Below are 10,937 nucleotides of genomic sequence, written 5' to 3' on the forward strand. Positions count from 1 at the left end.
AATTACAACCCACGCGGCAAGACTTAATTATAACACGGTGAATTTGAATATTATTTTTTTCTCCTCTCGCACATTCAAGATGCAAGCAGTCTGGCCTTCTATCACAAAAGGATTCCAATCTCAAGTTCAGGAGTTCATGATTTATGTAATAAATTTTATATAAATTGTATAAATGAACTCCAAGGTATAAAGAAGAAAGCAGCTTAAGAGAAAACACCATGACCAGCTGTCGACCTCATTATCAACAGTTGCTCAATAATTTCAGTTATTCTTGAATACTATCCTTCACAAACAGTATTTTAGCTTCTACTTCGGAATATTGTTACTACTGTCTGATTTAGCATTTTCTTTTCTTTTCTTTTTTTTTTTTTATCTATTCCAGCAATTTTGTCATGTTAAATGTATAACAGACAACGGTGACAAAAATGTAGATATATAGCTTGCAAGCAGGGTCCTTTTTTTCTTTTCCCGCCTAGAGCCTCTAAGCCTCGCAGGCTAGTAAAATACGTGCGAGGGTCTGGTCTATCGATTTTAGGCTTTTTAACCAGTATTTCTGATCGAATGCCTTCAATCGAAGTCGCTAAATTTTCCTATGCCGCTAAAGACAATGTCCTCCTGTGTGATTCTGTCCTTATAGTTTTCTAAAGCTTCCTAATTTTGTTGAGAAATATTGCGTTTCTTTACATAAACAAAACGTGCAATTAATATGGTAATATGGTGTAATTTTCATCTCTTTTTATAAAGCTAGCATATAGCAACAAACAATGTAAATTTACACTTCAACAAGGAAAACGCCTTCATTTACGGAACGCTAGAAGCCCTTGTTCTTGCAATTACCCTTTACTGTTAAACTGTAAACTCTGTTACAAGCTTTACTATTATAGCTATTTTTAACATGTTTCTTGATGATGGGTGTTCAAGATCAACTGTGTAGGACTTTCGTCTTCCTTTTAGCATGCAGCTGTTCAATTGAAGGAGTTAATTAATAAAACATTGACATGTCTGGAATCGTGCCGTCCCAAGTGGCATTATTGTTAAGCGAATGTTAAGCAATACATTGGAAAACACAACAATAGATGGTATTATAAATAGAAGGCAGCAACGGAAAAGGAAGAAACATTTTACATTTATTGCAAGCCTTTGACGTCTAGCAACCTGAAGTCGGCATGTGTAAGCCATTTGACTTTGTTCCGTATTCCGTTGTTTAATTTGCGGCCTGTATGGCGTTAACCAGCCTACCTCAGAAAGTTCCAGCACTCTTTTTAAAAGATATCAAAATATATGGTAACCTTGAAGTTTTCTTAAAATTTGGCAAATTTCAGCATCGATATTCTTAAATTTCTGATACTAGTCACTTGTTTGGCATGAAAACAACCAACAATCTCAAAAACTAGTTCTTACAATCTTTTTTTTTTTTTTTTTTTTGGTAAGAATATTGATATAATTGATATTTTTAGCTTGTGGTAATACAAAGTGGGGTATGTCGACACAATGTCAGATAATTTGCCCTATCATATCATGATTGATGGCGTTGAAGTTACTTTAGAGCCAGAAGCCTGTCATGCACATAAGTTCTTGCGGAAATGTTCTTAGCATCGAACATACGGCTAGTGCTATTTGTGTTGCTTCTGGGCTAGTATTGCTGTTTAGAGAAAAGAAGAATTTTTAAACGGTCTAATGAGAAACATATAATTATATGTGTTGCATTTTCTACTCTAAACACAGAAAATTATATTCTTTTCAATTTGTCAGCCTCGGGCTTACCGGATACTTTTAGAGGTGTCTCGTGTCAAAGCGATTTAGTGCTTCCGGTTTCAACTGTAGATACCTAACCATCATATTCTTATTTTTATTCTTTTGCAATTGCAGTCCAAGTTACAGAATGTTTTCAAAATAGATTTAAATAAAATCGTATTCTCCTACTAAAATCATTCCCGAAGAAAAAATATTTCGAATTAAAAAAAAAAAAATCCCAGACAAAATTGTGTTGTTTATATGTTAACTAGCTACTGTCCAAATATGAGGGCAAACGGAAAAATCCCTTTGACTTGCCGCTTTCAAAAGGTGATTCGGACACTCACAGTTAGAAGTCTTGGAAAATTCGACAATTTACTTTATTTCAAAACAGATTTTGGTATAGTTTGATAGCCAGCTCTATAAGCTTTAATTTGGTTTAGGGATTTGGTATCTACAGTTTAAACCGGATGCACTTCATCGCTTGGATGCGAGACACCTCTAAAGGTATTTGTAATCTTAAATATTAGTGAAATTTCAGCCACAATATCCTTATAAAATATAACCTTATATAATTAAGGCTGTCATTGCACGATAAATTTATGTGGTATTATACTAAAACAAACGTTCAGTGATGGTTTGAAGTGCTAGCTGATATATTCCCCCAAAGTGACGCCTTGTCTAGTTATTATATGGCTGTGTCTTACAAGGACTGGGAACTACCGAATTCACGAATTTGATTGGCTGAAATCGATATTGACCGCGGTCTAGATTCTCCCATCTAGACCGGCTTCTAGACCGGTTTCATTTTACGTTGAAAAAGTAGCAAACTAAAATACAAAAATGTTCGCTGTTTTCTTTTCTTTTCTTCTGAATCATTTATGGAAGTGCCAAAAAGTCTGATGACAACAACAACAACAAAAAAAAAGTAAAGAGGACGAGCAAATTTCAGCAGGTTTAAGTTAAGCTCATCGCCGTTCGCAAGGAAAATGTCAGCAAACCAGTTAAGCTTACATTAAACGAATTCATAAAGTTTTCTTCTTTGCCATATAATAAACATCTTATTAACCGAACTAAGTCGGTCTGTATGGGAGAATCTGGACCTCGGTCGTGTGTACAGACCTCGCTGCGTTCGGTCTGTACTCACGACCTCGGTCAAGATTCTCCTATACAGACCTCCTGCTCGGTTAATAAGAGCTAAATAATAGTCATTCTTAAAATCTATGAAGGTTCTTGTTCGATGCGGCTTTGTGACTTATGAAGGCGTTTTGTTACTGCACATATAAAAGAAATAGGGGAGGTTCCGTAAAGATGGGCGGGGTAAACACTCAAATTTGGATGTAACATTAACATCGGCTAGTCCGTATCTGTAAATAATAGAACTTGCGAACAATTATAATCCTTCTTGCGGCTGAGAAAAACGAAACTTCAGAAAAAGAGTAACATAATTCTTGAAGGTTGTCAAAAAAAATCACCATACATTTGCATGTGCGTTGGGTTGTCAAAATACTTGATAGCAACTGACTACGTTTGTAAAAAGCCAGCAGAGTTAATTACACGGAGACGTAAGAGCGTCAGAGTTCATGATAGTTGAATAATACCCATGCAGATAAATGAAGATAATTCTTTTTCTTTTCATCTCTTTCTGAGTTTCTCTCCTCATAGTTTTCTGCTTAATTTTGCAGGGAAATGTTCGCTTTCTTCCGTTACACAAAATTTATAATTAATATGTTAAGATATTTTACTCTTCAACATGGAAATCACTTTCAATTAAGACACGCTAAAAGCCCTTGTTCTTGCAAATGTTGCCCTATACTGTATAACTGTAAACCCAGTAGTAATTTATACCATTATAGCTCTTTAAATAGAGGTACATGTTTTTTGATGATAGGTGTTGCAGAACAATTATCTAGGACTCTCGTTTTCCGCTTAGCATGCAGCTGTTAAATTCGAGCAATTAATAAAACATTGACATGTTTGGAATCGTACACTCCACAGTGGCTCTCCTGTTAGCTTTGTTTAAGCGAATTCTAAGCAATAAATTTGAAACAAATAAAAAACCAATAATTGGAAGACATAGACGACATCAGTTGGAAAGGAAGAAATATTTGGCATTCATTGTAAACCTTTGACCACAGATGACGTGCACTAGGCATGTGTAAGTTATTTGACTTTGTTCATCAACTTACAACCTGTGACCTGTATGGCGTTAAAACAACATATCTCAAAAACTTCCTGCACCTTTTTTTGATAACGTTATAGTTTTCACGCCCAGCCATAAAATTCTTCTTCTTCTTCTTTTTTTTTTTTTTTTCTTTTTTTCTGGCGATTTAACGCTGAACATTTTCTTGTGAATATCATTAGATTATGGTAATACAAAGTAGACGATACCGAGACAATGTCATTTGACCTGTCTTATAATGACTTTGATGGCATTGAAGTAATTGTAAAGCCAGGCTGCTGGTAATGAAGCTTGATATGACGAACAAAATTTCTTGCGGAAATGTTATTAGGATCGAACATACGGCTTGTACTGTTCTTGTTGTTTCTGGCTAGTTTTGCCATTTAATGAAAGGAAAAAATTCTAAACGGTTTAGTTAAAAACATATAATTATATACATTGTATTCACAATTTTCAACACACAAAATCATATTCTTTTCAAAATGCCCGCCTCGGGTTTATTCTTAAAATTTTGCAAATTTCAGCTCCGATATTCTTGGGAAAGATATATTTTTATGTTAAAAAAGAGGGTAATTACATGAAGAATATACATGTGTGTCAACGTTATTGTGGTTAAAATTTATGTTCAGTGGTAGTTTTAAATACTTACGTAATATATTTCCCCAAAACGGATGTGTTTGCATGTAGCTTTTCTTTTATTAATAATAATCAAAATTGAAATCTATGGAGGTTTTCCTTCGATACGGTGTTGTGGCTAATTGAGACGTTTTGTTTCTGTGTATATAAAAGAAAAATGTGAGAGGTCTAGTAGAGACGGGCAGGACAAAATCTCAAATTTGGGTGTAAAATCGGCTAGTACGTATATGCAGAAACTAAGCTTGTGAGCAATTCTAAACTTCTTGTGGCTGAAGCTAAGGAAGTATTTGAACTTTTTGATCATAAACAAAATGCTTTACTTTAAGACACTTGAATTACGCTCGTTTTTAAGTAACATATCGAATACTTTTTATCACCAGGGAATGGAATAAGATGCTCGCGCGATTCCGCAGTATTGAACAAGAAGTTTACTCTTCTACACCACCTGCGATGCAATTAACACGCTGTAAATGACGAGCTATACTGTCGCCCTTAACTGTCTAAACAATGGTGGTCAACTGAATGATGACTTAGCTGTGGAGCTAGTACAGGTTTTACATTGTTTGAATGATTATGCCACATGAAGAAATATAAATTTGCATCATGTTTTCAATCTTTATTTCGATGGGTTTGTTTATGTGAAAAGAAAAAAAGAAACTTCGGAGAAAGAATTACCTAATTCTGAAGGTTTTCGAAAGAGTTACCATACACGAACGTTGGTTTACAACTGACCGCGTTAAAAGCCATTAGACTAAATTACAGAGAGCAAGAGCGTCAGAATTCATGATAGTTGAATAAGATCGCTAGAATGCCAATTTATATACACGTAAATTCTACGAACAAATGATCTGTCAGCCTGAGGAGAAGGTGTATTTATCACACGATCACGTAACGTTTTTATAGGAACTACTGAGAATGAAAGGGCCCTGAAGCTGATACGGTGGTGGTTCCGAAAACAAAACCCGAAACTGACAAGGACCTTCCTTGAAGCCTTTAGTCAATGTTTTATTTGCCAAATTAAGAAAAAGTGAGATATACGCCGAGTGAGGTAATATTTTATGCACAGCTTTTGCCACTCGGCCACGAAGCAGAACTTAGCATTCAGACGAGTGTCTCTATGTTAAATAATAATGATAAAAGCTTCAACAGAGAGTAATAAGTGGTAGTATCCAGCCAGTCCTGTTTCTCGTTCAATTACAGAGTGCTATGCGAAAGATTTCTATAAATCTAGTTTAAATGCCTTATTTTCTGAGCTATAAAAATAATTTTTATTCAAACAGTACGGCACGTAAGTTCTTTTCAGCTTGAAGAAGAATAGTGTTTGGGGGGATTCTTAGCTTCCTCTCCATCCCCAACTATCAAAAGACTGAGCGATGATAACCAGTACAACAAGACCGGAACATGGACAATCGATACCTTTAATGCAATGCTTCCATGTTCATGTATGTCAGAGTGGCCCTTATGAAATTTGGAAGACAACATAAGTAATTCAATTTGACAAATACAATTCACCGCTACTGAAAATTAGCTTTCATTTATTTCTTCGCATCCGCAGACACTTGAGAATCTTTGTTGTATTTTTTGACATTTCTGACAGACCGTGGCGGCATAATAACAGCTGATTGTATAAGGTAACCTTGAAATTCAAGTGGTGCATCATTTCACACTTAGCCTTCTTCGTTCTTGTGCTCAAATTAAGCACGAGTCACTAACAATACGAAATAATTGGAAACCTTTCTGGTCAACTTATTAAAAATTGGATCGAACGCGTCTGCTTAGCGAAGAGTTTATAGCTTGTCGCCGAACAAACCTTCTCAAGGTAAGAGTTTGGATTCAGAAACATTTTGTGGTGTTTGAATTCACTCCTGAGAGCGAGATGTTCGGTCAAAAGGGCATTTTTAAAACAGCTGATGTAAATTGTATAGCTACTGTTGATTGCATTATTTGCGAAGTCGTTTCTCGATTTAATATTGCTTGTATGTAACTTTCTACTGTGTAGAAGTATAGACGTAATCGAAGCAAGAAAAGAGTACTTCTTTGTTTCGTCAGGCCTGTGTAGACACACAGTACTATGTACTGGTCCTCAAAGTGTTTAACGTGCAACGCGTTTGAGATTGCTATGGTTCTTTCTTACATGCACATGTCTAGCTCCTCCCATTTATTACTTCGCTTTATTCATGTCAACTAAAAATGTTCTTCAAAACATTGTTAAAACTGGGAACTTCACCCAATCTTCACTTCAGTCGGTAGTTTGCGATTGTATTATGGGGACCTTTAATGTTCAGCTTCGAATCGCAACATTCATGCAAGGAAAAAATTTTGAGCCACATTTAACTATAAAATAAGGCATTCAGTTCCAACAAACGAACAAACATAAAATAGATAAATTACTAACTAAAAAGCCAGAGAGAAAAAAAAATGTAGGAATGGACAACCGTGAATTTTCAACCGGACGGTTCCAGCTGAAAATTACAAGGTTAATCGAAATAATAGATCTAAATTACTTAACATATTCATTGTGGGAATAAGCACGTATATTTTAATGGTGGTTACTTCAGGCTCTAAAGGATTCTGTCTGATGCTGGACACTCAAATACTTTAAGGCTAAGTGACAATTTTATTTGAAATACCCCACTTGAGTCCTCCAGCTACCGTACTAATGGCAAGCTATTATTCCTCTCAGGTGACGTGAGAAACACGATGAATCAATCAGGAACCCGATCAGGAACTGGGTTTAGCGAAGAGGACTCAAAGCTGATCGACTTGCCTCAAGTTTGGACTATCTTCCTCATGCTTGTCATGATCCTTGTTCAAGTCTTGACAGTTCTTGGGAATATCACAGTCTTGGTAGTTCTGCGCTATTCAAACGTTCTAAACATGATTGTCAATTGTCCTCTGCTGGTTTCTCTGTCGATTGCAGATCTTCTGGTAGCCATTCTGGTAATGCCTTGCGCACTAGATGCCGTCAATACAGGTTCGTGGAGATGCGGAAAAATCTGGGGCAAGTTCAACGGATTTGGAAACTTTCTTTTCTGTATTTCGTCAATTATATATCTAATGGTGCTGTCGTTTGATCGTTATCTAGCAATTTCTCGCCCACTATTTTATCCATTCGAAATGACCACTAACCGAGCTATAATCATCTGTCTCGCCGCCTGGATGTACTCAGCACTTTGGGCGTTCTTACCCTTATTCGGTGTAAGTTCCTACGAGTGCTTCATCTCCTACATCGGCGAGTGTCAGGCTGAAGACTGGTCCAAATATGGTTTAAATTTTGTTTTCGCCATTTCCGTTGTGTCAGGGACATACGGCCTGGCTTTGGTAGCGATGGTGTACGTCTATTGGAAGATTGCGTGCGTCATACGAAGTCAAAGCCAACGCATTGCAAATACTGCAACCAGCTGTAATACAAGTCTCTCCGACACCAACAACATGAAGTCTTCCTATAGGAGTTCGATAGCTTTTACAAGAAAACTTAGCCAGCATAAAGGTGTTATTACCCTATTGATAGTTATCGTAGTCTATCTAATATGCTGGTCTCCATTTTGTTTCCTGCTCTTTTATGAGATCGGATCGGGAGAGAAAGTCAAAGGACCTGCAGGCACAGTGGTAATGTTAGCTGGGTTTGCAAACAGCTGCTGCAATCCAATGATTTATGCCATAAAATACAAGAACTTTAGAGCTGAAGTCATGCGCTTGCTGCCAAAGAAGAGGCTCAATTTAGACAACGTCTATTTTGACAGGAAGAAAAAGAACGTGAAACTAAGAACGCTTGAAAATAACGTCAGGAATAGTGGAATGGATGCAAAAGTTTCAACACTGGACCTTTCCAGTATAAATAAACACTATTTTAGTTGAGGTAGAAATGGTCGAATTCTCCTAGTTCGCTATCTTTTATTTAGCTAACGGAAAACTTTAAAAAATATCTTTCTGTTTAAATAAGCATTTCACACTAAGCTCACGCATAATTCAGTTTCAAACATGTATTATTAACTACTTAATAACCGAGAGTGATTTCGTTACGGGAAAATCTCAAACTGAGGCCTTGCCGTATTGACCGAGCGATAGCGAGGTCAATACGGTAGGCCGAGGTTTGAGATTTTCCCGTAACGAGCGAACGGTCGAGGTTATCAAGTTGTTTATTATATGGCTCATAAATTAGAGAAAAGAAAAAAAAAATTCAAGCGAAAGTCGTCAATTTACATCCGGTAATGCGCGCGTTTACCAATTCATTCATCGTCTCAAACCCAGGGCAAAACTACACAGTCAATGAACTTCACCGCTCTATTACGTATTCCGTTAAAAACACATTTCTTTACGGGAAAAATGATTGTCACAGCCTCAAAAAGGTATTTTAGTATCGTGGGGCCAAAACTTGATGGGAGAGTCTTTCCGACTTTTGGGGCGAAAGGTCAACGCACTTAGAAAAGAGAAAAAGTGCTCTGAAATAGTCCAAACTGAAATAGGTCTTTCGGTGAAAGAAAATACTGCGCAACATAAATCGATCTTCGCATTCGTTCGACAACATATCTTCGCCTTCTTCATGATTTATGGATGAACTTTTCAAGCCTTGTGAACGTCTAAAACTTCCCGCAGTTATCAGAAACACTGCTACCGACAGAAACCGCCCGATTGTTTACATCTGATGTTCCTGGAAGCTTGTTTGTGTTAAAGCTAGGGAATCTATTTGATGAAAACTGTGACGGAGTTCAATATTGCAGTAACTGTTGTGACTAAGATGATAACGTATAAGTTTCTTCGTGGTGTTCTGCTCAGGATGCATGACAGATCTGCCGATGGTGTTTTTCACTTGGCGACTTTAGCTTCACTTAAGACTCGGCAAACTTTGATTGGTTTTCACTAGTGCCCACCAAGGTCACAGGCTGGTAAGTCAAAAACGACTTCTACATAAATTTTATAACGGAAAAATCTCTGAACTTTTAGCCTCTCGGAATTAAATTTACTTTCTCTCACTGTTTTTAATCGGCTTTCATCGTTTCAAGGCGCTTGAATTTTCAGAGCCGGGCTCTTCCTAATTTGCATAATCCGTAATCGGCCCGTGGGCATTACGACTGCATAGTGACCGCTCAGATCTCGCTCTTAGCCAATCAGAACGCGCGTTATATCGGCCACAAGCCAAAGCCATATAATAATGATTAAAAATAACTGACTTTATTATTTTAACACAAAGAACTGAAACATAATCCTCGAGTTGTAGACGAAGCGCGGATAATGCAATTTTCTGGGGAGTTTTAATTATTACATTGTTTTAGTTTTCTATATTCAGGGGCGGTTTTTCATAAAACAATTATTCCACTCGCGCCTATTGCAAATGAGATGATTAAAACCAACTCAGCGCAACACGGCTCGTTGGCTATCTATCATCTCATATCCAGCGTGTGCTCGTGGAATAATTGTTAAATATATTTGTATATTGTTAATTTTACACACAATCCTTCCATTCCTCAATTATCGTGAGAAAAATTCTCAGCTGCAGAGCCTTCGGTCTTTAAAGCCCTGGAAACATTACGTCGGCATATAGTTTAAGTCTCGCCGGAAGAATGGGTTCCATAATGAACGCTACTAGGTGACTGCTTAATTCAATTTCTATTTCCAAGAATTGTTTTAAATCTTGTGTTTTTTTCGACCCGAAATTATAAACATTTGGTACAGAGTAATTTGCATTTAGGAAAGCAAAGAATGACTTTAGTTGAACAATACATGTGTTTGTCCCGAGGTTACCGTCTTGTTTTGACTGACGTTGTGCAGAATGAAATATGGTGGTCTGGATGGGGTCAAATATGGGATACCACTAAAATCATTCAGAAAAGCTGTATCCTTCCTTCGCGTATATTCCTTCAAGAACGTCTTTTCTTGCTTGGAGTATTTACTGCAGTTTCACAAGGGTGTCATCATTTACAAGTGATTACGCATTCCCCACCCCACTTTTTGTTTTGCGTCAACTACTTAATAAACAATCGCCTCCATTTGGCGTGAAAATATGCTCGGATATTTGTCCGCGGATATTTGTCCGTGTGATAACCTATTGCATATGAATATTAATGTAATGTTGAGAAATTAGTGTGGACAGGATTTTGTCTGGTAGACCACGGTATCCTTTAATCTTGTATCTCTTTTAATGTCAAAAGCTGGCAAACTTTGTCACATTATCTGAGATTTACCCGTGAACTGATTTAGTTTCACGTTTCATTGCATTCGGAATTTGATGTTTCCATGGGAACTTTAAAACTTTAAAAAGAACATGACGGCGTTTTATTTATCTCCTAGTCTTCTTCCTGTCTTGTGGTAGGCGCAGTGGCGTCATGGTTCCGGGTTCAAGCCCTAGCCGGGGACATTGGGTTTTGTTCTTGGGTAAGACATGGTG

At 37.1% G+C, this 10,937-nt stretch overlaps 1 protein-coding gene across 1 annotated transcript; it reads left to right on the forward strand.

Annotated features, from left to right (window-relative positions):
* The first annotated feature begins 7,165 nt into the window (after positions 1–7,165).
* Positions 7,166–10,288, forward strand: LOC110069691 (histamine H2 receptor-like). The gene has a single exon (XM_089292713.1). It carries the CDS (start codon positions 7,253–7,255, stop codon positions 8,408–8,410), a length of 1,158 nt encoding a protein of 385 aa, XP_089148839.1. The 5' UTR covers positions 7,166–7,252; the 3' UTR covers positions 8,411–10,288.
* The last annotated feature ends 649 nt before the right edge of the window (positions 10,289–10,937 follow it).

Source organism: Orbicella faveolata, unplaced genomic scaffold (genome assembly GCF_042242905.1).
Source record: "Orbicella faveolata isolate gen_17 unplaced genomic scaffold, um_ofav_v1 contig_24, whole genome shotgun sequence".
NCBI lineage: Eukaryota > Metazoa > Cnidaria > Anthozoa > Scleractinia > Merulinidae > Orbicella > Orbicella faveolata.

What these genes read in the sequence shown, in the direction of transcription:
- LOC110069691 (XM_089292713.1), top strand. Translation starts at nt 7,253, where the DNA reads ATGAATCAATCAGGAACCCGATCAGGAACTGGGTTTAGCGAAGAGGAC.